The sequence below is a fragment of the Hydractinia symbiolongicarpus genome, chromosome 14 (genome assembly GCF_029227915.1).
Source record: "Hydractinia symbiolongicarpus strain clone_291-10 chromosome 14, HSymV2.1, whole genome shotgun sequence".
Taxonomy (NCBI): domain Eukaryota; kingdom Metazoa; phylum Cnidaria; class Hydrozoa; order Anthoathecata; family Hydractiniidae; genus Hydractinia; species Hydractinia symbiolongicarpus.
Window position 1 is genome coordinate 6,759,395 of NC_079888.1, and position 26,285 is coordinate 6,785,679.

Sequence of the window (26,285 nt, forward strand, 5' to 3'; positions counted from 1 at the left end):
ATCAAAGTACAAAACATATGACTATTTGAGCTACAGGAGTGATGGGAATACAGAAACCGCCTAAATACACAGCCACTCAAGACATCAATTCCATTCCCTTACCGGAATAGAAAGGATCCGATTAATTTAAAGTCGCTGCTATGACTCGATCGGCGTTTGAAACAAAGCCTCCAGCACTAAAAACAAACACTCGCTAGACTAACAGTCGAGAAGGAGTTTCTTAAATACATTGAGGTGATAAAAAGTAGATATGCGCATGTATGTCCAGATTTTTTTATTAAAGTAGTTTCCAGTTCTCAAATAGAAATACTCTAATTTTACTATCCCTTGTAATATGTTCCTCCAACAAAAAAACAATGTTTTAATCGCGTGACATAATTTTTCCACTCTATGCGTTAACATAGGCGCTACGAAACTGTTTGCAAAGTGGAGACAGCTAAATCCTCCATATGCGCCATTTTGGTCTTCAGTTTTTAACATAATGTTTATTACTTAAACTTAGCAAAACAGTAGTAGAAAAATATACCCCTTGCTCAGGTTCTTATAAAAATGGTTTGTAGATGTGTCATTGAAAAGAAAAGAGAGGTTATGTACAAAGTTGTCAAATTAAATGATTTGTACAGAATTTGACAAAATAAAAGTCTTTTAAAGACTCTTATGATGTCTTGTTACCATGGGACCACGCGTTGTTGTTGTTGTTTTGAATAGGAGAAACGTGATTGGCCGGAAATGATTTTGTTTACTTTATTTTCAAGTCTTTTAATAAATAGTATTATAAAAACTTATTCAGCAAGCTCTAATTGGAATGGACGATGTTTTTATTTACGTTACACTCCATCGTAGAGACAAAAATGTTTTTTTTAAACTATAAATAAAGAGGAAGTTGTAAAAATGCTATAATGAGGATTGTCAAAAAAAATATAACCGCTCTCCCACTCAGAAATTTACACACTTAATTTTCGACTTTTTCTGGTTTAATGCGTGTATGTTTTGTGGCAAAAAAATCTTTTGATGTGACGACTTCTTTTTTATTTCTTCTGAATTAAACTTTTGTAAAGCTCAAAATTTGTTCAATAAATAGATGTTGTTAAATGGTGCCTTGAGATTAGAGAATTCTCCCCGAAGGAGATTCGCTAAGTTGCATGTTGTTGTTCGTGCGTAAATAAAAATATTGAAGTAAACAACCTTATCGCGGTAAGTTGTATATTAAAAGTTTTTGTAGAAATTCGTTATTTTAAGTGTCTTAGATTATTGTTATCTTCTCCTTCTTGTTGTTTTTTGTTGTTATTGCGTTTGTTGTTGTTGTTTTTGTTGTTTTTGTTGTTGTAGTTGTGTCGGTCGTCATTTTTATCGTCGTCGTCGTCATTTTCGTCGTAGTTACGTCGACGTCATCGTCTTTTTTGGACTTTGGATTTTCTTGGCATTCATGGATTGATCATTTATGTACAAACGTAGAAAGAAAACCTGGTAAATATTCTCGCATGGTTAAACAACGAAATGCATCATGGGTAGCCTTTTTCATATAAGTGAATTCTGCACTAGCTGGGTCAGAGTTTCCATTTCATTGTTCTTCGAGATTAAATCTAACATTAAAAAACACATGTATAGGATACATGTATAACAAATAACATTTTATAACAAATAATTTATAACAAATATATAAATATAAAAATACAGTTCTGACAAGAACTAGAGAGAGAGAAGTCACCAAGTAACTTGACACTGCAAAGACATCTTGGTAGGAAGCTCATTTTTTTTTTTTTTTACGTTCATCTGTTTGAGAGAAAATCTTGCTAAGAATTTACGCCAACCATTTCTTTTTACTTCTGATCAAGAATTCGCACAAAAATCAAATTTGGGAATTAAAGCCACGTCATAAATCTTATGCAGTAGTTGGTGAGCACAAAGTGTAAGATTTAATTTTTAATGTGTCTTATCAATTTCAAACTCAAGTCATGGAAGGAAAGAGAAGAAACGTGTCCTGTCCTGATTCAGGTGCTTATAACAGCAAAAAAAATTGTACAAATCTTGTTAAACAATGTTTCTGCGGGTCAAATTAATTGAATAACTTTGTTTTTGTGCTGAATTAGTAAATTATCTTAGAACTAGTCAGTGACTGTTAACGTTTTAGCGTCGCTTTCTACATGTAACTCGTGCCAATTTTGTTATACTCCAATTGAGTTTTGTTTAAGATCAACCTCGTCCCCAAGGTTGTTTTTGTTCGTTTGGACGGAATGCCCTGAGGATGAGGAAGTTGGTCTAAGACATCCCTCTCCTAAGGAATGACGAGTTTTTAAATTGTAAGTGAAAATATTCCACAATTCATGATCAGATTAAATTTTACATATTGTGTTGATACGTGGTGTAATTCAAGGTTGTTGTCTCAATGCAGATGAAACAAACAAAACAATTCCAGGACATTTTATCACGTACCATGTTTTATACGCTATAGTTTACGTGCTGCCTAAAAACCCCTCAAGAATGCTGGGTATATATATATTATTTAATGTTTTACAGACAAAACAATTTTGTTCGCTTACAAAAACTCTATCACAAATGAAACAGAAATGAGAAAAAAGTGGATAGCTGAACAGCGATCAGCGGTTTGCGTATGCAATATCACACCGCAAACCAATATGGTATCCCAAATCTGTTCTATGTAAACAAAAAAATCGGCTATATTCTCGTGTAACAAACAAGCGAATACGGTTTGAATAAGAAATACGTGTGTGTATTCAGCGCTGCTCCATTCCTTTGTTTTTTAATCTTTAATTTACTACTTGTGAGAATATTGAAACTTTTACCGCGATTTTCCGCCATTATTAATTTTATTGATTTTAAAAGCGAAAACGAACAGAAAACAGCGATTAAAAGAATATATTCGTTAATATTTGTGTTAAAATTTAACTTTATATTTCTACTGATAGCAAATAATTTTTATCTACATATTTTGTAAAATTAACGGCGTTAAGTTTAACAACGTCGTTTGTGTTGAGTGTTTAGTGACGAGATAACGTTTAAAAAAGTCAACTACCAATTCGATTTTTTTTGCATCAGAACCTAAAATCTATATCTTGGTCCAAGAAGTTTAAATTAAACTTCTAAGCCATATGCAAAAAATTATCAAGGTTCTTTGTCTTGCTTTTTTCGGGACAGCGAGACAATTCAATGAGATAAAATCCCTTCTAAAATCTTTGTAGGGTTGATATCTACTACGATTTTAACTGACATATTGCATAATTGGCTGTTCGCATGATTTCATGTTCCTATAAAAAGACCGTACTGAGTTTATTTTGTTTTCTATGTTGCTGGTGTCAATACAGTAAAGTGAAAAAACAAAAACAAAAAAGAAAAGTCTGTTAGATGGAAAAATAAATAAATAAATAAATAAGTTTAGTAATTGCCTCATTAACGAAAATAGGATTTTGGAAAAAAGAATAATTCAAACAGGGACTTGTATAAAAAACAAAATGTTACTTCACACCGCTGAAAGCGAAAACCACGAACAATAAAAGAAAACATGTATTTGTTTTTTAATAATGTGAAATACAAACATGAATATATAAAACTGTTGAAAAGAAGAAGAAAATATATAAAAAGAAAAACGGGAAGAAGAAAATTTTCCTCATTTGATATATTATTGCTGTTAATTTTTTAAATCATTAAATTCGTGTCACTGTATGTATTGTTGATATCTCACTGAATATGTGTGTAGACTTTTCACTGAATTTATGCGTTGACTTTTCACTTAATATAATCGTTGAGGAATATACTTTTTCACGTCTCGCTGGATATATTTTTTGACGTCTCACTGAATATAATTGTTGACATCCCACTGAATATATTTTTTCACGTCTCACTTAATATATCTGTTGACATCTCACTGAATATATTTTTTGACGTCTCGCTGGATATGTTTTTTGACGTCTCACGTCTCACTGAATATATTTTTTCACGTCTCACTGAATATATTTGTTGATGTTTGATATTTAACGGTTCTCTTTTTTTTTTAAATTTGAATTTTTGATTTGTGAATAACATAAAAGTCTAATGAATATCTCATTTGACGAAATCACAAAAGTACAGGTCACCATCCTAAACCTGATTTTTGTAGAAAAATTTAGTACATGCATTGTTTTGCTGAAGGGGCAAATTTAAAAACACTTGAAAATAATTTTTTATTATAATTGTTTTGTGGTATCATAAGCCTTGATACAAGACCATGTTTATCAAAATCGAAGAAAAATTATTTCGTTTTATGAAAAAAAACGTTTTAAAGGTCTGGAAAAGAGCTGTTATACGACCGCGTGACATATTAGGGCGTCATTTAATATTCTGACACCAATAGCTTATAAAATTTATACAGATTGTTTGCAAAAAGTTACTGTCGAAAAGACAAACTTAACTCATTTTATTAAATTTCGCACAATAAACCAACAACAAAAATTAATTTGTGGCTTAAAATATCAGGCTTGTACCCAGGTGACAAAAAAGGATGATATTCAAAATGGTAGACGTTAAAAAAATTATTTAATATTATATTGTTGCTATCAATAATATAAACAAAGCAATCTATTCAAGCATAAAGAATAAATGGAGAATAAACAATTTTTTAACAATAAAAACTTTAGCTGAGACCAATTAGGAACGTTACAATGTTATACAAAGTATATTTTATTTATTTTTATATTTTAGTGTATGAAACTTAAAATTTAAAGAAGACAGAGAGAGTCAAATACATTAGAAGGTATTATTTTTTTCTGTTCATACATACTATTAAATTTATTTTATAAAATCGCTGATTCTGTAAACCACCATTGAGGAAAGAAACAGTCAGTTTCATCTTTCCTCCAAGGTTTCATGGACGCTTCTTGCAATTCTTTGTTACCTAGCAACCGATGCATGATTTTCTTAACAACAGTTTTATCGGTGATTCCTTTAAAATCCTAACCAACTGGTGCGGTGAAAGCATTTTTATTCTTAGTGTTTATCTAGAAATTAAGTTATTATGCAATCTAAGAAACTTTTTAATATTTTAGTTTACATATCACATTACTTCTTGATCACTTTCGTCCTCGCTTTGAAGAAAACAACCTTGGGTCGTGGTAGGCACCCTAAATTCTGTTTTTAACCTCACTAGATAGGCTTAACACAAATTATGTGAAACTCGTGCCCTGGTTTTTAACCCTGACGGAACCTGTTTCAACATGCAACTTATAAAGTCCTGGAGATGAGGTTGTTTATGTCTCCCACATATGAACTATGATCGAAAAAATATAAGGTTCGTGCCTGAAGGTCCCCTGAGCTACTACGGCCCTGAAACTGCACTCGCTTTTAATATAAGTTCCAGTTTACACGTGTCGAAATTACGACGTCGTTGAGTAAAGTACGTCATGCAAACATCATCTGACGCAAAAAAATAGTTGAAAACAAAATGTTGTTGTAAAAATGTTGATTTGATTTTGTTTATTTTAACTTTTTTTTATCGATAGTAATATTTATCTTAAACTTTTATTTTATTGCTTTATTTTTATTTACAAAACAGACAAAGACGCGTTGTTCATATATTTTTTTCAGCTGCTGCCAATGGGAGGTCTTTGTTGTTGTTGTTTTTTTGTTGTTGTTATTTTTATTGCTATTGTGCTGTTGTTGCTATAGCAACTACCGACGTCATTTTTGCTTTTATTTTACATGTTGTTAATGCTGTGGTGGTTTGTTGTTGTTGTTGTTTGTTGTTTGATTTTTCTGTTTGTTGTTGTTATTATTTGCTGTTGTTTTTATTATCCTCTTTTTACTGTACATCATCTCGTGACCAGGTTTATTAACGTGTTTTATTTTCTAAATAATTTATTTACCTTGATTCGTTTCTTGTTATTGTTTTGACTTTGTTATTGTTCTGTCCCGTGTGTTGGTTGCCAGCGCTTTTTTGTGTTGCTCGATTAATTATTTATGTTATGTTTTCTTTGTCTTGTTTATTCACATGGTTTTGTTTACGCAATTTGGAATGCAAACACTATGTTTTTGTTTACCTCGCTGTTTTGTATGAGAAAATTTTTGTTGGATAAATGTTGTTCTTCTCGTTGTTGGAGTTCTGTTTTAGGCGATTGTGTTTTTATCAAAAGAATTTTTCAGTTTTTATTGGAAGTGGAAAATGTGATAGAGTAAAAAGAAGCAGAAGTTCTGAAGGGAAATAAGGTACTTTGGTATATACATTTGCAAGAGTATCTGATAAAAAATTTGAACTTTTTTAAAAATTCGAAAAAGCTGAATTTCCACTTACAAACAAAATGGAACAGGTTTGAAACAAAAAAAAATACTTTGATGTGATTGGCTATTCTGGTAATTATTCTTTTGTTCTTATAATACTTTTATATTCTTATCCGCATAAAAAGTTGAAATAATTTCCTGTTTGAATCGAAACGAACCGGGAATAAAAATGCAACCAGTCAGATTGTTCCGTTTTGGTAAAGAAATCAGTTTAATGTGTGTTTGATGTTATGAGCAAATAATGCGTATTGTAATGCTTCAAATAAACGCCTGGGCGTCTGTTCTAGAGGGCGCTAATAAGATTTATATTCTTTTGTTTTTTCTTGTCAAAGTACACATATCGTCATCGTCAGTAATATAAAAGCTGGTGCAGCATTGACTGTATCTTCATCCGATATTTCGGATGGATCGTTGAAACGCATAATTTTTATCATAACAGAATATAACAAGTCGATGGCCCGTGAAAAAATCTACGGTTTAACCCGTCCTTTTTTACTGGATTGCGTGTGTCTCGCTACTTGCGGTACCATTTTGAGTGATGGACAGACGTAGAAGAGGGGCGTTTATTCAAAGCAATACGATATGCTAATACGACAAAAGCAGTACTGATTTCGCAAACCACGAGTACTAATATACAATTTTATACATATTTTTATATATAATGCTTTGGGCGTTTATAAACGTCTTTTACTTTTTCTTAGGCGTTTTCAAAAAGCTCAATAAAGATTCTCTGTAAAGATTTCTCATTTTTCTTTTTTATACTGTGAATCTTATAAAGGAAGAAGGTCCACTATAGACATGCATGTGTCTTCTAATACACTCTAATGCATGTGATTAGAGACTACTTTACCTGTGAGACAAAGGATCGTATCAGCGTTTTCTAAGCTACCTCTATCCCAGTATCTCTACCGTTGAGTGCTAAGCAACCTTGCTGGGAGCATAGCACATACAAACCGGACAGGGAGCAGAGGGGACAATCCCACAGTAAAATTTACATCATATAAATTTTTAAATTTGTGAAATGTTCTAACTATTGGAGCTAACTATGATAGCCCCAAGAGGAGACACTGAGACTGGCCCTCCCTCCCCCACCCCTTTGCAACGATTTTACTTCTTACGCAGTTAAGGAAATAAACTACAATTAACGAAAGTCCATCGTTGCCAGTTAAACGTAGTACTTTCCTGCAAAAGCCTGGGGACGATGTTGCTACCAAAACCTTAACAAGATTGTGTCGTGACAATTTCTTTGTCGTGTTGTATTTACGATTTCATCAGCCACAATTAGATATTGAAACAAAAATCTTGTCGTCACTATAGCAACATTGATGCTTTTTAATATTGTTTATGTTGCGTGTGATTTTCTTTACACCTTCGTGCCCAGGACTTTTTTGTTCGGTTGAAAAAGTATTACTGCTTTTCTGATAGAATGATTTGAAGTTTTGAAATGTATTGTTCGTCACAATACATTTCCGCGATTTTCAGAGCAGAATAATCTTATTTACGTCACGCTAGGTAGATGATTAAAATTGTGGTATAAACACGAAGTAGGTGTTTAAAATCTTGTGAAAATCTATTTTACACTTTTCGAAAAGACCAATTTCTATTGAGGTGTTTTTGGCTGCAGCTAGAATTTTTCTGTCTCCCTCGACGCCTGTATGTTGTCATCTTTAAAAATTCAAAGTTCCCACAGATGGACAACTTATTTAACAACCAATAAAAATTTTGAAAACGCAGCCATCTTTAATATAGTGGCAATTAAGCCAAGCGTGTGATCTGCGTCACAGAAGCTTTAAATAAATGCAACTTTATGCTACTAAAACCAACTTTTTATTCGTTCCTACTGATTTAACTCGCTTATCAAATATTGTTGACCTTCAGGAGGAGGCCAATCTCATATTGTTACAAATTGTGAGTTCTGAAATTCGATTGGTCGATAAGTTGAGTTTAATGCTCTCGTCCTCCGTGTGTTTAACTTTTTCCTAAAATTAACTTTTTCCTAAATTTAGAACAGAGATAAAATAAAAAAAATAGTTCTAATTAACAGAGAGAGTTAACCAATCAAGTTATATTATTATTGTGTTGTTATGTATTACATGAAAAAAATAACATACAAAATCTATTACGAGACCAAAAAAACAACAAAGCAAAACGAGACAAACACAGACAAATTACTAAAAGCTTACCAACAAAGCGAAGGGTTATCCTTCGGGAAGGCGGGAAAATTTTCAGCCTTTTTATGATAGCTCACTACTGTGAAACCTCTCCATCGAAGACATCATAAGACTAAAAAATGTGACATAGATGTTAGGGTGTATGGTGAAAGTCATCGTAAGATTTCTCAAGAGGTTAAAACCGAAAGGCCATATATATTGTAGAAATGCTATCCTTCTTTAAAAAATAAAAGACTTCACAAAAAACTTTGATATTTTGATGCTACGCAGTTTTGGGTGCTTTATTTATGGAGACGTTATTTTAGAGGAAGATGTATAACAGCGTACACTCTAGAAAAAATAAACATTTCGCTATTGTTTCTCCATTCTTCATAGATGTCCGTAGTAGAGTGATGTGTCAGCTATAAAGAATGTGCGCTATAAACAGGTTTTACCTTAGTCAACATAGTTCACTTTGGCTAGTTAAAGTGCTTAACCTTGGATCTGATAGCCCTTTGTTTCTTTGGACCCTTACTGATAACGACACAAACTTTTTCGTTAGTTCTTGTCAATTAGAAAAGCCCTGGGGACGTGATTATGGAGGGCCGCTCCAGTGTTTTTCCGCTTCCGATGCGAGACTGACCAGGTTTTATGACGTCATCCAAATACAAAAAAAACAAAACAAAATATTGCAGCTTTACGGTGCAGCCAACCACAGTTTCATTTATGACAAATTTTCGCTTGTTGTGCTGAAGGGAAGATGAAACTGCTTCTAGTTAAAGGTGATCAATTACTATTTTTACCCGTCCTATGTTGGAGGCCTAGCTCAACTTAGAGGTTGATTTTTTAAAAGATCTTTTGTTGATTTATTCCCAAGGTATCTCTTTTAGGGGAATTGCCAAATATTTAAAAAGTTTATAAAGTTTGCAGTTTTTTTTTGTACATGGAAAAGCATTTTTGTAGCAACAGACCACAGTAACCAAAGAAATTTAATCCAAAAATATAAATATTTACTAAAAATTAGTAGATTGATACCTATACAAAAGTGGGTGCATGCCTAATTGTTCTCAAAATGAAATCAAAACAACTAAAACTGATTTGGTACGGTTTAATCTTCAAACATGCCTTAGCTAATCCGAACTATACAGCAAACTACCTCTAATTAAAAAACATGTTTCGACCGGGGATCTGACCCCTGGCTCTTGGTATCCCTGATTTGTAGGTTTAGCCTAACTGATAGATAGATAGATGTCCATATTTTACCTAATTACCTCAAAATTATAGAGGGATGTATCCTGTCTATTGTTTCCAGGATGAGCCATGGCTTAGATGGGGAGTCCTAGAGCATTTGATTCTTATTTGAGCTATGCAAAACCAATTAGGGTCCTCACTCTGCCAGACAATTCCCTGTAACATCCAACAGCCCACATATAGTACCGCTCGAATGTACTTTGCATGTACACGATAGTTATCACCTTGGCACAAGCTTTTGGTAGCGTCAGAACTTTCGCTGTTATTGTTACCGTATTGTTAAATACATGAGCTATTTTTGCATGTTGAAAACAATAGGGTGCATGTCTTGTTCGCGAAATTTATTTAGCTCATGTGAACTGCGTGTGTCCCATTGTTGCATTTAATTGCTATAGTCGTCAAGAGATCAATGAAAGAAAATAAAATTTAACAAAGATTTAAGTTTCGTTAGATCGCATTTTAAAAGTTTCAGAACAAAAGACGGCGATAGAAAAGCTTCGTTAGATCGTGTTTTAAAAGTTTAAGAACTAAAAATAATGATAGAAATGCTTCGATAGATCGCATTTTAAAAGTTTAGATTATCATTTTCACCCACAAAATTATCATTTTCACCCACAAACTCACTTCTTTTTCACTAATTTCTTTTGAAAATAAAAGAACATATACCACATATGTTCTTTTATTTTCATAAAAAGTTTTGTGATTATACTTATAAAACCTGACAATATCCTTAGTGACAAGTCCAAAATACTGATGGCAGAAAGTATTAAAATTTGCTATACAGTGCCCTAATGTGGTTTTAATTTATGTGGCATAAATATATCTAAAAATATATAAATATCTTGAAAAGAAAAGACTCGCTTTTAAAAAAGACTTTCTAAACAACTTTTTAAGGTCTACAACATTTAGCATTATTGTCATATTCCAATCCTTTTAAGCTCCATGTAAGCAACAAAGAAAGGCTAAATAAACCAAATAATTCGTTGAAATTTCACCCAAAAAGTTATATAGTAGTAAAATTCAAAACAAGAATTGTTAAATATGGTTTCTGTAATGTTTGAAATGAGTGTCAATTTGATTAAATAAAATAACCAGAAGCCTAATCATTATGAAAATCAGAGGGATGTAAAACGATTTTCTTTGTGTATATTTATGTTCATGCATTTTTAAGGTTGACAGTCTGTTTTCATACACTTCCTAATTTCATATGTTTGCAAATATGAAGCTATTTAACTCTGTAACCATTGAAATACAGTTGCCACAGCTAGTTGAAATAATTAAATAGTTGAATTTTTACTGTTTTAAAAAAAATCTTATTATTATTATTCCGTGTTGGAAACACTTTTATCAATGTGGGTCCTGTGTCCGGAATGTATGCATTAAGTATACACTGGCATTACCTACCCAATTTCCCTCACATGGCATGGGTTGACCCATAGCTGTGGTAAAGACACTTGCTAAACATGCCTGAGCTTTGGATCGAAACACGGAACTTGTAATTACGTAGCGAACTCCATAACAACAAGGCCACACACCCCCGAAACCCATTGAGGTTATTGTATATGTTTAAAATGTGGAAAAATTCAATACCCATTTCAATTTTTGTTGTCTAGATACATCTGAACATTTAGTATTTTGTTGCAATGCAACCGACCAGCATGCACAATATTTTGGCACCTCTTAACCAAGAAAATTCACCTGCTTACACCAACGAAAAACTGACAAAAACATCCAACTTCACTTACGATAATAATGATGGTAACAGAACATATTTTACTGTGGAACCAACTTTTATTCGACAAAAAGACACATCCATAACAAAGTTTGAAAACTTGTCTCAGCAACGAGCCCCTTCCAGTAGGTTGACGGAACGAGATATGTCTGATTTAAATCGTTCTCAATACTGTGACAGTGGTAAATCTATGAGGGAAAACCTAGAGCCTTTACTACATACAGGGAAACCCCCTGAAAGCAAAACTGTCTCTCATGAAACTCAGAAATATAAGATGGTTAATTCACAAAGTATTGATTCCGGAGATTCTAACCGTGCCACTTATGAATACCCTGGAAAACCTGAAGAGCCTAGAAGAACAACAGAGCATACATTGCCAAGAGACAAAAATCCAGAGACAAGGTATTCAAGAAGTGAGCAAGAAAATTTTGATAGTAATAAAAGTCATCATAATGATGCTGTTACATTCACCTCTGCTCCAAGTAGGTCGTATGAATTGGGAAGACACGAATCTAAATCTGTAAGTTTATACATTACTTTTTATTCTGGCCAGTTGTACTAGTTTTATCTGGATAATTTTAAGCTTTTAAAATGTTCCAATAATCAATAACTGCATATCTTTAGAAAGGGTTGATTTACTGACAATCTGTAAACCAGAAAACAGGGAATTTTACCAGTCCAATGTAATGTTTTTGTTTTCCTGTTGTCACATGTTTCTGGCCGAGTCAGATTTTTATGACATCATGCAACCACCCCCCAGCTATCAAAATATTTTTCTCATTTGCTTATTATTTTAAAGTAAACATCTCAGGGGGTATGAAGTTGTTTATATTGATAGAAATGGAAACAAATTTATTTAGATTTTCTAACCTTTCTACATTTATTAGGAGGAATGATAACAACATCATCTGGACTGTTTTGTTTATAATAAACATAGTTTTTTCTATCACAATAAGAACACACAAAGACATCCTATTTCACCAGTAGATCTTTTAGTATCAACCAGTTTTGGAGAAGTTTGTGTAAAAGTTAAGCTTCAGAAAACACAAAAACTTTTAAAGATATCTTTGTAACAAACAGAGATTTTGGAAGGGTGTTTGTCATCTTGAAGATGAAACGTACAGAATATTATAAGTGTTGTGTTCCTATTTCAGTAAGTATATTAAAGTAAGTAATCAGATTACAAGACAGGTACCTTGAAATTAATCCCAAGGAAGATTAATTCCTTTAGTATTTAAAATAAAAACATTTATTTTTAACTTTTTGATCACTAAGATTTCACGTTACATATTGTCGATTTAAAGTTGGACTTAAAAATATTTATGTTTGTTATCACCCGAATGTAACTGTGAGATAATGCTAGATAAAAAGTTATTAGATTCCATTCAGAGAATATTTTATAACCACAGCAAATGTTAATATGTCAAGCATTCAAAGTTTTTTTTAGCTCTTCTTTACTTAATTAATTATGCCTCCTGGGGCTTATTTCTCAGAGATGATTTTGAGCTCATTAGAAGGAGAGGGCTTGATAAATTTTCAATATCACAAAACAATAATTTATTGACACAATTTTTAAACCTATATTCTGCTGGACAAAATGTTTGTCAATGCTTGTCAGTCATTAGTTGAGACAGTTATTTGCATGAAAAGATAAACGTTAACATATAGTTTTTTTTAAAAAGCAAGTATGGTACTAAATTCAGGTAATCCATCTTTATTCGAAGGTGGGGACTTATTTAACAACAATAATTCCTAGGGCTTTTCAAAGCTTAATCAAGTATACTGTATTGAACAATATGTTTGAATTGTGTGCACTGTTACAATAAGTGAAGCAATCCAAATTATTGACAGACATTGGAAGTCATACTTCTAAACCACATTTTCACCAGCCATCTTTGTTATGGACAATGACCTTTTACTGGTCAACTCATCTTTCCCTGCCAAGTCGTTTGATCTCCAACTTGAGTCTTAGCTCTTAACCAAATTGGTGTTCTTTAGGAATTGGGGTCATACATAAATGACATCCCCCTAAAAAGTCTATGACCCCCCCCTCCCATCTTTCTTAACAAGTTGACTCCAATCCCCTAAGATATATTTAAAAAGTGATCAATAAATCATTCTGCATGTATTAAACATTATCCTCTACATGCATATAATGAGTTCAACTTATGTATTTTTATTTTTGTTGTGTACGTGCACAGTTTGTTATACACAAGCGAAGAGAAAACTCCCAACAAGCTACTGAAAAACTGAGGGAAACGCTGGTAGTGATATATAATTTGGTCCCCCCTCTCCCCCTATCTTACAACGTCATTTATATATGAACCATGTATGTACTGCGGATTGTTTTCTGATTCATAGCATGCGATGAAGTTCAAATAAATTCTTTTCAGTTTCTCTTTTCAGTTCTTAAGGAAGTTGTTTCATGATTTTAACGTATTAATTGTAACCAGATTTGAGAACTCTTTTAAAAGATAATTTAATAAATAACTCATGTAAGCAAAGGTTTAAAATTAATACTCTATTTACCAGGGACAGCTCTTAACAAGGGCAACTGGCACAATGCAATCACAACTAACGTGCAATGCTGCTATATTTTAGTCTTGTATATATATACATCAGATCGTTAGACTTTTTGCAGGATTTATCCCTATGGATATCAGTATCCATGTTGGCCTGTTTTTATGATATCTGATTTGGTAAATGAATTTATTCTGATCAAAAAAATACAATTTACTAGTTAATTTGATTTTTTCGGGAAGTTTGAGAATATTTCAGGCCTTGGGTGACTTTATGTATATCTTTTTATAAATTTAATTCTACAAGTTCATATTATTGTTACCTTTGTCAGGAACACATTTCAAAACAATAATTGTGTGTGGTTGTTTATGTTGAATGTCAATCGACAAAATCCGTTTTATTGCATTTTTTTAGAATTTATTTGGTCATGCTATCTTGCTTTGATTGTTTCTTTTTATTTTATTAAAACTATAATTATTTTTTACTTTATATTGTTTCAAATAAACATGTTTCTCATAGTTGTATAGATAAGATCTGTTATGTTTTGTTTAATGATAAAAACAAAGTCAAATTAAATTTACTTGATTAGATTATTGTCTTTAAAGCCCTTTTTGATGAACAGCTTAACTAATATATACAGTAACAAAATATTTTTGATCACAAATACATGCGATGATGAATGAGAGAGAGAGAGAGAGATGAGTAATAGTTCCAAATAAGAAGTCTTAAAATTAAAGTGTATTTCTGATATGTTTTATCTTATATTTATTTCATATTATATTATAATTTCGTTATTTTACGGGTTTTAATTTCAGAATATGTTTTGTTACAATTCTACGACTGTTGTTCAATGCGAAGTAAACAGGAAGGCAGTGCCAACTCTTTTAAATTTTGCTTCTGCTACAATAATGCTACACAAGTCTTTGAAATGATAACTTCACTGAACCTTAGTTTATCTCTCTGTTGCAGAGTATAATGTTATTATTATTATTTTTGCTGTTTTATGTTTGTAACACATTATTTTCAAAATTTAAGCATACTTTGTCAATACTTCTTTTCTCCATTATTTGATTTTCACAGAAAGTGTAAGTTGTGTCGACCAGCTTGTACCTATGATTACATCTTTATGTAATTACTTTCACTGTTCAAAACATAAATTCTTAGAAATTTTGGTTTAGAAAAGGTTTAGAAAGTTTTATCGGTTTATTGAATGAATGAATGAGCGAATGGGTAAATAAAAATATTTTTTTAGCTATAAACATAAAGTACTTTAAAAAAATAAGGATATAAAAATTATATTAAAGAAATTTATGCACGCCTTACTGAAGCTAAGGAGACAAAGAGAAAAACCCAGAGTACTACCAAGTCAATGTAACTTAGTTGGTTTTCCAACAAGAAGGGGTATTTTATTTTTCTACCACAATGGTAGCATTCTCTTAGTATTTTGTTTTTATTTATGCATTGCTCATTGTGAGCATAGAAAAAAAGCTGTGTTTGTTTGTTGCACATAAGCTGTGAATATGTGTGGCATCCTGTAAATAAAGCATCTTCTTGCCACCTGTTGCATCTCATGATACTTGAGAGTATGCTGGCATGTTGTCTATTCAATGAAACTATTTATAGGTGGTATGCTCACAACTGCATGATTTTGAAATATTTTCTATAAGCTGCTTGCAAATTTGTCAATATTATAAAGATTGTAAATAAGTTATTGTTAAGGTTCAAACAGAAAAAAGGTTTGGCTTCTTATCTAGGATAATTAATATCTTTCGTGGTATGTTTTATTCAATTCACTTTGAAAAATGACCTTGCACATCTGATTAAATATATATAATTATTTCTCTTCTTGGGGCTTATGTGAAAGACACCTCACCTACAATTTAGCTTTACATGTATTCAAGACTACATTTTGTTATTTCATCATTTGCATAGAAGATTCTCATCGAAAGTTTTTCTTTCTGTTTTTCTCTATAAACAACATGATTGATTATTACAGGTGCTCACATTCAGCATGTAGAGAGTTGATTAAGCTACTCATAACTTCAACTTGATTGGTTGTTGATTTCAAAAAAACATTTGTATACAATCTGAATGAGATGAATACTGTTTGTGATGTCTCTTTCAACATAATGTTGTTTTGAAGATGAAATATACTTTTTAAAAAAAGTTTTTTTCAATAGACGTATTTTGTTTTTGGAATTAACATTTCTTGGTCTTGTTTTGTAAGGATGTTTTTATTCAAGGGATTTTAGATCTGTATTTTTGAATATTCTTATATTCTATGGAATTTTTGCTGGTATACTAAACAAAGTTATTACAGTTATATCATTTAGGATGACATTAAACACAGCCTGCTTTTTTTTATAAATATAAGTGTATGGAACGTTGCTGCTATCTAATTGTGTTATTGTTTTTGTTGTTGTTGTTGTTGTTGTTGTTGTTATTGTCTTTGTTGTTGTAAAGAAGGGAAAGATTGAAGGAAGTCAGATAACAGGAAATTTACCCCTTTGTTGAAATTCATCATGGTACTAAAGCCTGCTTATGACAGTTTTAGCTCAGATTTGATTTATAATTCATAATTTAAGGGGAAAGAAAAAGGAAAAATGTACTCCAAAAGTCTGTAATCTTTGAATCCATTGTTGAAATGTCTAATCTCTAACATTCTGCAGGACATTTCACGTTTATAAGTCATGCTGGAAAGTTATGTGAAGTCTTAAAAGGTTTTGTTTCGAACAACATCATAACTTTTAGGATATTTTTATGAAGAAAAAAAACTATGTTCGAAATTACTTTCCTGTAATAAAAGTTATAATTTGGTAAAAGTATTTTTCAAAAAAAATTCTACTTATTTCAGCATTTCAGAAGATTTTTTAAGACATGGAAGAAATGTGTATAACCTGTTAATTATTTACCAGTATATCTATGGTTTCTCTTTATCATCAGTTCGTTTTGTGGGGTAAAAATTGTGTAATTCGCATGCTTTTAATTTTATATAAAATTAGCAGAAACCTGTAACTAAATCTCCACCATTTTGTTTTCAAGTCTTTATCAATACATGTTTGAGTGAAAAAAAGAAGAAATTAGCATTAGACTTTATGGTTCAATATCCAGACATCTTTTATTTTATTTTATTTCTTTTACTTTGATAAAGTTGTACTGAACCTTCTAATTTTAAATTCTTCCTTAATATATTGCTGCTAAAGGTTTATTTAATCAGTAGAATTTATCTATAGACAAAATAAAATATAAGAGAACAAATGAATTAAGCCCAGAAAAAAATTGTGCTTAAGAAGAGTGCAAGAAAAAATTCAGTTTCGATTTTTGTATAAAACCCTTCTGCATTAGATCAAATGAAGAATTTCTACAAGGTGGTTTAAATTTATGGTAAATTTGTTGACTCTTTTCATTTTTGCATGTTTGAGTAACTTAATCACGACATATATTTATAAAAAATTATAATTATTCTGTAAGATAATAAAAACAAATAAACAAACAAGTAAGGTTAAGATTTCATAAAAGTATAAATAAGATATATAAATAAAAAAAAGAATACAAATAATAATTATAAAAGAACTGTATGAAGTTGATGTAAATATTTATTTTGGAAAGAATAGAACTAGCATCAATTTGGTCAATACAAATAACAACAAGCCACGTTGTGAAAGTCACGCGAAAACATTACTTGATTACTTACTTTTTATGAGAATCAATTTTTTAGTCAGACTCAAATCTACTAGTTCAAGTACCCAAATTCTAACCAGGCTGGTCGTTTATTCTTATTCCTCTATTGTTCTAAACAATAGAGCTATTGTTTTTAACCTGCAATAACAGCTAGATATTTTTATAAAGCAGATATTCTTATAAAAGAAAAATTGTGTATTTCTGCTAACCCGGTTTTTAAAGATACCTACAAAAAAAAAGTTGATTGTATATGTTATAGAAACCAGGTGTTGTACTAAACCTACCAGGTGTCTCGACTGCATGTTTCTTTCATGTTGTTGTTAGAATTATTTTTTTCATGTGTAAAAATGAGCTAATGGATGTAAATAGCAGAATAAATAGATAAATAAAAAATAAATAAATAAAGGCCGGAAAGGAACGGCGGTACACAATAGTAAATTTCCTTTTCAAAGGTCGCATGTCAATAAGTTATTGTTTACTGTCAACAAAAACAAGTAAACTGATATTATTTAGGTAAACAATTTTTTTTGCTATCAAAACACAAACCTGTGATTTGTTGTGGGTTAATAAACAAGAAAGAGAGGAGAGAACATTAGTTTGATGTTATTTTGATGTTGTTGTTTTTATTAGTGATTGAAGCGGTTGTTTGATTGATGAAAACATCTCCACTGGTTCATGTTTTGGTAGAGATCACGTGATATATTATAAAATATACGTCTTTATAAATACATTTAAAATTTCATTCTCTTCCTCTCTCTCTCTCTCTGTAGTCGTTTAAGAATATAAATACATCAGAACATGTTGGATAACGATGAAGCTAGGGCTAATGGGATTAATGGTGATAATGAAGAGAATTTGAGTCCTCATATGAAAGATAATTATTGTAATAATTTAAAAAGTCCAACTCATGAAGATGCGTATATTCGCAGTACTAAACTTCACAGCTACCACGGCAAAGCGACAAATTATTACCGAGATGAAGCTAAGAAGGACGTAATCCTTACCCCTAAGGTCTGTGTGATTAGATTTATAATATACAATATTGTTTTCTGAAACATGATATCAACAATAAGATGGTCAGTAAGGTGTTCTGCGCAAGTTATAGACATCTAAACATCTGGAAAAACGTTTATAAAATCGATATGGAGTGTGATGATCTGTAATTTCAGAATTATTTGTGTTTATTGTCAACTCTATTGTATTTTTTATTTCATCTGTTTGTAAACCACAAAAAAGAAGTTGTTTCTCATGAAATCTAACCTCATAACTGCTTATGAAACTGTATAATAATGTTTTGCAATATTCTTGAAAGAAACATACACAAAAACAATCACGTTATTAGCTAATATATTTTCTGACGTTTTATTAATGCTGTTTATACATTCTGATAAAAGGCTGCATCATTTTATTTTAATGTATATATTTTCTTTTCTTCAGCCGCATAAAGAGATGGTAGTAAATGGTGAAAGTTCAAGAAATAATTCACCAGTGCATGGTAGTCGACAAATGTATGTAGAATTCTCTTCTTCCTTGATCCTACTTTTTTGTGTGCTAATTTTTTACATTTCCTTTTTTTGTTTTGTTACCGATAAAAAGACGTTAAAAATAGATCGTAGTAAATAGATATGCCGTGAAGTATTGTGTCAAGCAGCTTATGACCAATAATTTCTGCCCGGTGTTGTTCGTTAGTTAGCTTAAGGCGGGTTTCCACTCAAACAAATGTGATCGAACGGATCGACGTCGATCACACCGATGTTATTAAAAAAAAGAACATTGCATAATCTTCGTCGATCGACGTCTACCTGGCGGTCGAATTCGATTGAATTCAAAAGTAGGATTGCTTTCTACTTTTTCGTCGATCGATTGAAATTTATCCAATGAGATTGATTTAAACCCACGTGATGTAAACAAATCAACGGAGAAATGAACATTCACTTAGAAGCGGGAAAAAAAGAAAAATGGCTAAAAACGTTTTAAACAAACGAAAATATAATTGCGTATTTGATGCAGCAACAGCAATACACTATTTAACACAAGCAACAATTAAAAGATGAAAATGTATCACTGATAAGTGTTTAATTCGCAAATGAATGTTGAGGAATTTGAGATTGTAGAAGTTCGCGGATTTCGTTTTCTTGGGACACTTCCTCGAGAAGTTTCAAAGACAGTTTTATAAAAATATTTTTGTTTATCGTATTTTTATCATGAAATTTTAAGTACATGCTCAATATCATTATTTCATATCAAATTTGCGTTGTTTGAAATAAATTTGAAATGAATCGCTATCGATCGAGGCATAGTCGAATTTAAATGGAAACCAATTTTAATAAAAGCGCCTTGGATCGATTCGACCGCATTTGTTTGAGTGGAAAACCGCCTTTAAAGGCCTCCTTCCAAGCGTTCATAACCGCAACTCACAGCGTCAGTCTCGATATGCTCAATTTCTATTACATTAAAGATGGCAGCGTTTTCTGAGCTGTTATTGGTTGTTAAAAAAATTGCCCGTCCAACATACAGACGTCGCGTCCAGAAAAATAATCTAATGCACATGTCTATATACAAAACGCTGGAAGCTGCATATTGAAACGTAATGATAAAAGGCGACATCAAGACTGTATCGTTGACCTTAATGAAACGACATCAAGACTGTATCGTTGACCTTGGTTTATCTCTCCCACTTTATAATTAATTTCAAAAAAATAATAAAATGAAGTTAGCCCATGGGAACCATACATCACCTTTGCTCTATTTCGAACCTAATTTTCAATTTAACTATCACGCAGCTTCTTTTCAATCGGGGGTAATGTTTGCAACTATTTGGAACCTTTTTTCAACCGGGGTAATGTTTATAGCTATTTTGAACATACTTTTTAACCAGGGGTGATGTTAACAACTATTTCGAACCTACTTTTAAACCGGGGGTACTGTTTACAACTATTTCGAACCTACTTTTAAACCGGGGGTAGTGTTTACAACTATTTCGAACCTACTTTTAAACCGGGGTACTGTTTAAATCTGCCACATAGCAAATTATGGTAATGATTAAAAGTTCTAGTGGTCTACTGGACATTTCAAACAGCAAAACGTTCTAAAACGGAGTTATGTAGTGTAGACATTTAAAAAATATAATATTAACAGTATTAAAGTGGTCAAACATAATCTATACAAACATTTTATCTAATGAAACAGGACATGCGTATTTCATGTCAACCATATTTTTTTCAGTTTATAACAATCTGCGGTTTCCATAACATGACAACTTTCTCATCTGTTCAATATTGTTGTTTTTAGAAGTGAACCTAAAATGGATGAACATACAGGTACGATACTTAATACCAGTCCGTCTCCATAGTAACAACTGTATTTTGTTTAAAATGGCTACCCGATAGCTACTTTTATGCTTTACAATACACGAAACACTATAACTGGTAAGTATCCACGCAGCTATATATACTTTTTTTTGTTTATTTAGTTATAAACAAATTATTTCGTGATGGTCGTTGCATTTGGCCAGGTTGCGATAGATCATTTCCTGATAGAAGAGAATTTGTCAGGTGGGTACAAAAATCGTTCTGTTGAAAATCAATCTGTTGCTAGCTAATTTGAAACATTAACGACACTGGACAATCAAATAATCTCTCATTTTCTCCGATGTAGTGAATGTTTTCTTATGCTATATGAAAGTATTTTGTTTTTAGGCATCTTGACTGTTATCATACTCTGGATGAAAAGAGTGCTGCACAAGCTCGTGTTCAGGGATATGTTGTACGAGAACTGGAAGAAAAGGTATTTTCGATGTTCGTTTTGAAGAAGTGTAACTGAAACAAGAGGATTTGGTGTAGCGCGTAGCGTAGCCCATGTTTCCGATTTCGTATATATTTCGTACATATTTAGCACAACAGACATATCGCAGAGAAACGAAGGCAAGGTAAAATATAGTCCATTCGACATGTTCTTTTAATAAATATTTTAATTTTTAGTTATCTTACGAAAGATCGAAACTTTCAGCCATGTTAGGCCATCTACAATTTTCAAATGAAAAAGTGGGCTTATCAAATGATAAGGTTTGTACTTTACTACTCTTGCATGAACTGGTGTAAAAAAAAAAATTAAATTACAATTAAAATTAACAAAGAATAAGAAACGTCATTCAAACATACATTGTTTTATTTTACTAAATTAGCATTTTATTTTTTATATTAGCGTTTTAGAATTTTGTTTATTATAGTAGCGATTTTTTCAAACTCTTCTCCGCAGGGATCATACATGTTACAGACGACAGCTCACTCCATATCTCCTCCGCCCCGTATGGATCGCCATGTACCTGTAATACCTTCTTCAAACGGACAGATGGTTCTAGTTCCTTACCCGCCTCCACCTCATCATATGCACCCAGTACCTCACATGCCACATATGGAGAGTGAACGAAGTGCCGTCCATTCTCCACACCCTGTTTCTAGAGAATCAAGGGAACGTCAAAACTCTCCATCGCCGTCTACATCACCGAGAAGACACTCCACCTCACATGGTCAGGTTATCACACCCACAAGTCATCAAAGTTACATTTCTCATACAAAAACAATGCATGGACAAGGTCATTATCATATTCCACCAGGCCACTACTTTCCAGTTCATCATGGGTTTCCTGTCAGACCTGGATTGATGATGAAACGTGAATCGCCTGAACACGATACACGCAGCCCAATTGAAGATCGCTATTCCGTACCTGGATTGATTCCAGTCTCGCATAGTGAAGAACTGCATCGGAACTCAATGATGGTAGAAACACTTCCCACGGGCCCTTCTCATATTTCAAGTGGTCACAAAATGCCAAGTAACGATTCTGTAGGCTACCATCCCGTTCGACGCAGAGGTGAAGCCGCAGCAATGGTGGATATTGGCCACGGTATGTCATTTGGTACGTTCCTTATTTCAGACATAGATCAACTTTTTTTTACAGAACCTTGTTTTCAAAAATTTCAATGCTGAAGTGGTTTGTTATAAATTATGCATTTACAACTGCTTCGTGTCGGTAGTGTCGGTAACATTTATTTTTAGAATTACGCACCAAGGGAAATTTGTACCAAGATCCAGATGTTAGACCTCCTTACACATACGCCTCGCTTATCAGGCAAGGTGTTCTCGATTCGCCAAACGGTGAATTAACGTTGAATGAAATTTACCAATGGTTTATGAAAAATTTTGCATACTTTCGAAAGAATACAAGTACATGGAAGGTAAGCCAAGAATTTTTTTAGTTTTTTTTTTTTAATACTTCTTTTTGGACTCTTGACATGAAATTTCTAATTGCTAGAGGAGTGGAATCACGTCGGTAGAGTCAGCATGTTTTTCTCAAAGTTCACCTTCGGAAATTTTGAAAATACGATTTCTTTAGAACGCAGTTCGACATAATCTCAGTTTACACAAATGTTTCGTACGAAAAGAAAATCATAAAGGTGCTGTGTGGACGGTGGACGATGTTGAATTCTTCAGGCGAAGGATGACAAAACCAGGACTGTAAGTTGGCATGTCATATTGTCACGTGGCCTCATCTGTCAAGTCTATGAAATATCTTACAATTGGGTATAATTTGGACTGTTTGGAAAATGAAGCAACTGTTAATGAAGATAAAAGTGTCTAAATTTTTTATATATAGTTGCCATGTTTGTTTATACATATTTGCTCGATATTTCAGACCGAAACGCGAATATTACGCTCCATCAGAAAACAACAATCAAGGCTCAAACTCTCCTCCTGAACCAGAAGATGATTACGTAACAGACGAACCTCTTCCTTCTATGGCTATGGACAATTCAATAAGAAAGGATTCAAATGACGAAGAGGAGGAGAGTGAAGGACCCCGTGATGAAGTATTTACTGGTCCTCCAGAGAAGATGAGAAAATGTGACGAATACTCAATGGAGAAGTAATTTTTTTCTTAAATTTAGATGATTAAATTAGTTTATTTCTTTGTAATAAGTACAGACTTCGTAGCGTCTAGAAAAAAAGAGAACATACTTGACAAGTAATGTCTGTAAAATAGGGGAAAATAACGCCAAAAAAAAGTCAGGGAAATATTTTACAAGAATGTCACATGTTTATTGTTTCCATATACTTTTATACTTTCATAATAATTGCACTAATTCTCTCTTACTTGATAATATAGTATGATTTTCAAAAGATTGATTCCTTACTACTAATATTAATTTTTTTACTAAAATCACTGAAAGTAATAGCTTTTTGCTGTATTGATACCTTATTCACGTCGGAAAATCAACGAAAGTCGTGTATTTGTATAGGAAGAAGTTCCACCTAAAACATCTAAGTAATATATGACCTTTTTTCTTAGTCAACCTGGTATTACGGTGATCAAGGAAGAATTCGAGGACGAATTAAGAAACATGACGTCACAGTAAGTAATCTAAAATAACCTTTTTAACTTTCCTCACAGACTCTCTAGTTAAAATGTTACCTTGTATTCTAGCTGTCATAATTCATGTGTTTTTTTTCGTTTAGAGAGTACGAGAGATCGCTAAATGAGACCGTTACGGTGGTAACGGCATCTTGAAAAAACCTCCGATGTTTGTCTCGATTAGAATGGTTGCTGTCACTTTCTCTCCGTGCGAGAGGAATTATATGACGAGATCTTTAGGAGTGGATTTGAAAGTAAAATTTATTTATACTGTTTTGTGTTATTCATATTTAAATTTATGCGGTAATATATTTTTGTTAATTTTAACCCCCCGCTGCCATAAGCTTTTAGGCAACCAAGCAGGGGGTATAGTATTATACTTGAAGTACTCTTCTTAGTTTTATATCTTGTATTTATGCTACTCTAATAATTAAATCTACTAATGACCGTTTTGGCGTCCCATTACTTTAGATTGTAAGCTTGGCGTCCCATTACTTTAGGTCGTAACATTTAAATTAAATCTAATTCTGTAAACAACTCGATTGCCCACAGTTCGGAGAAACATAATCATCGTGCGAAATTATGTTAACTGAGCACGAAATATTCTCTTTGCTGACTTAACTTGACATTGGGAGAATATCATCCTTTGGGACATTTTGTCAAGGCGTGTATCTCTTGCTTCACTTTCGTGCTTCCCTTTCGTGTAATCCATCTCAAATCGCTATCATATTTGACCAAGCGTTTCTTTGTGTGTTTTAGTTTATTTTTTTCAATTTTTTGTAGATATTGCAAAAAGTCAGATTATTTTATTCGGGTTTTTAAAAAACCGACCAGCACTTTTGTATATACCAGTGTTGTTGTTATTGTTGACAAAGTCTACTGTTTGTAACGCTGTAAAAATATAAATGTTGAACATAACTGAAACTCGTTTATTGCGTGATTTTGGTGTTTGCACCTTTTTCGTATTACCTTAAGTTGATTCATTTACGCGAAAATAAATTCTATCCATAATCTTCGCAAAATGGATTTTTTTTGGCTTCGCGCAACATAGTCATGTTCGCTCAATCGCGCAAAATTGTTCGTTGGTGCGCGAAATAAATTTATACGCGCGAAAATATACGATTTCCAATGAAACAAACTGGAAAATATAACGAGAATTTGAAAACTGTAGGGTTGGAGAACAGCATTGAAGAGCATAAACTTACCTGCATACCAAAAAAAATATACAAGGTTGCCACGCCACCTCAAAAGCCCTTAATTCTTCAATTGTAAAAATTTCCTTAAACACTTCTCAAATCTCTTTAATTTTAATTTTACAACCCATGTTTATATTTTTAAATTGTATAGAAATTCTACTATTTTCCAGCAATAACTTGTTCTTCACTTATGGATTTACTTTTAAAACCAACTCAAATATTCTCAATTTCTTTGAGAAAATATGAAAATGTCATCAAATCTCCTTCGTCTCAAAAGATTGTTGAAAATTCTCATCAAAAGTCCTCAAATCTCAAATTGACTCGAAAAATCGTTATATTGGTTTTTTGCCGACAAAACTAAAACACCTTCGTTAACAAGTGTCATAATTATCTTAGTGGCGGCTGTTATGTTGTCTTCTTTATATCCAGTCAGTGCACTCTCGTCGCAACATAGCTTTCTTTACTCTTCAACTTGTCGAGGAAGAACTTGTATAGCATTTTGCGTGGAAAAGCTAGAAGACCTTGGTCTTGGAAATTTCTGAGAAAAAATGTCCTGGAAAATTCTTGATGTTTTTTCTAGGACTTTGACAAAATCTATAAAATGTCCTTATATTGTCCAGGAAAGTAATGTTGAATTAATTTTTTGCCGATTGAGATGTCTCTAGAAAGAAAAATTAAGGCAAAATTTCTCAGTTCTTCTTAAGTCCTAAAATTTTAAAAGTTCGGTTATTCTCTTCTGGTTCTTTTTGACTAAGAATGTAACCTAATGTAATCTAAAAAATACAAATTAAACTTTTACAAGCTAAAAGCTTGTACTCGTTTTTGACAATCCTAAAAAATAGTGACTATACAGCATATAGAGAAAGGTATTCATGTTAAATAAGTTGTGAGGCATACATAATTTTGGTGGGAAGTCAAGAGTAAATGTCTTAAAATTAATTTTATCTTTGAAATAGATAAAAATGAATTTGAGGGAAAAGTGACTAATTATAATGGCCTTTACAAATTTCAAAACCAACTCGTAAGCCCTGAAGTGGGATGGAAGCAGAAAACACAACTAAAAACTAAAACTCTGA

General features: G+C 32.3%; 1 protein-coding gene across 5 annotated transcripts; it reads left to right on the plus strand.

Moving 5' to 3' along the window:
- Positions 1 to 1,052: 1,052 nt before the first annotated feature.
- On the plus strand, positions 1,053 to 24,931 carry LOC130625000 (forkhead box protein P1-like). Of its 5 annotated transcripts, XM_057440075.1 has the most exons (14): positions 1,053 to 1,194; positions 4,696 to 4,747; positions 11,282 to 11,920; positions 19,039 to 19,109; positions 20,893 to 20,921; positions 21,074 to 21,155; positions 21,300 to 21,387; positions 21,582 to 21,665; positions 21,859 to 22,519; positions 22,660 to 22,838; positions 22,997 to 23,118; positions 23,297 to 23,527; positions 23,951 to 24,013; positions 24,118 to 24,931. In XM_057440075.1, exons 3-14 carry the CDS (start codon positions 11,312 to 11,314, stop codon positions 24,167 to 24,169), a joined length of 2,271 nt encoding a protein of 756 aa, XP_057296058.1. In that variant the 5' UTR covers positions 1,053 to 1,194; positions 4,696 to 4,747; positions 11,282 to 11,311; the 3' UTR covers positions 24,170 to 24,931. The 5 variants fall into 5 exon arrangements, with proteins under 5 accessions (XP_057296058.1, XP_057296059.1, XP_057296057.1 ...); XM_057440076.1 differs by lacking the exons at positions 1,053 to 1,194; positions 4,696 to 4,747 and adding an exon at positions 5,729 to 6,195; XM_057440074.1 differs by lacking the exons at positions 1,053 to 1,194; positions 4,696 to 4,747 and adding an exon at positions 8,815 to 9,199.
- The last annotated feature ends 1,354 nt before the right edge of the window (positions 24,932 to 26,285 follow it).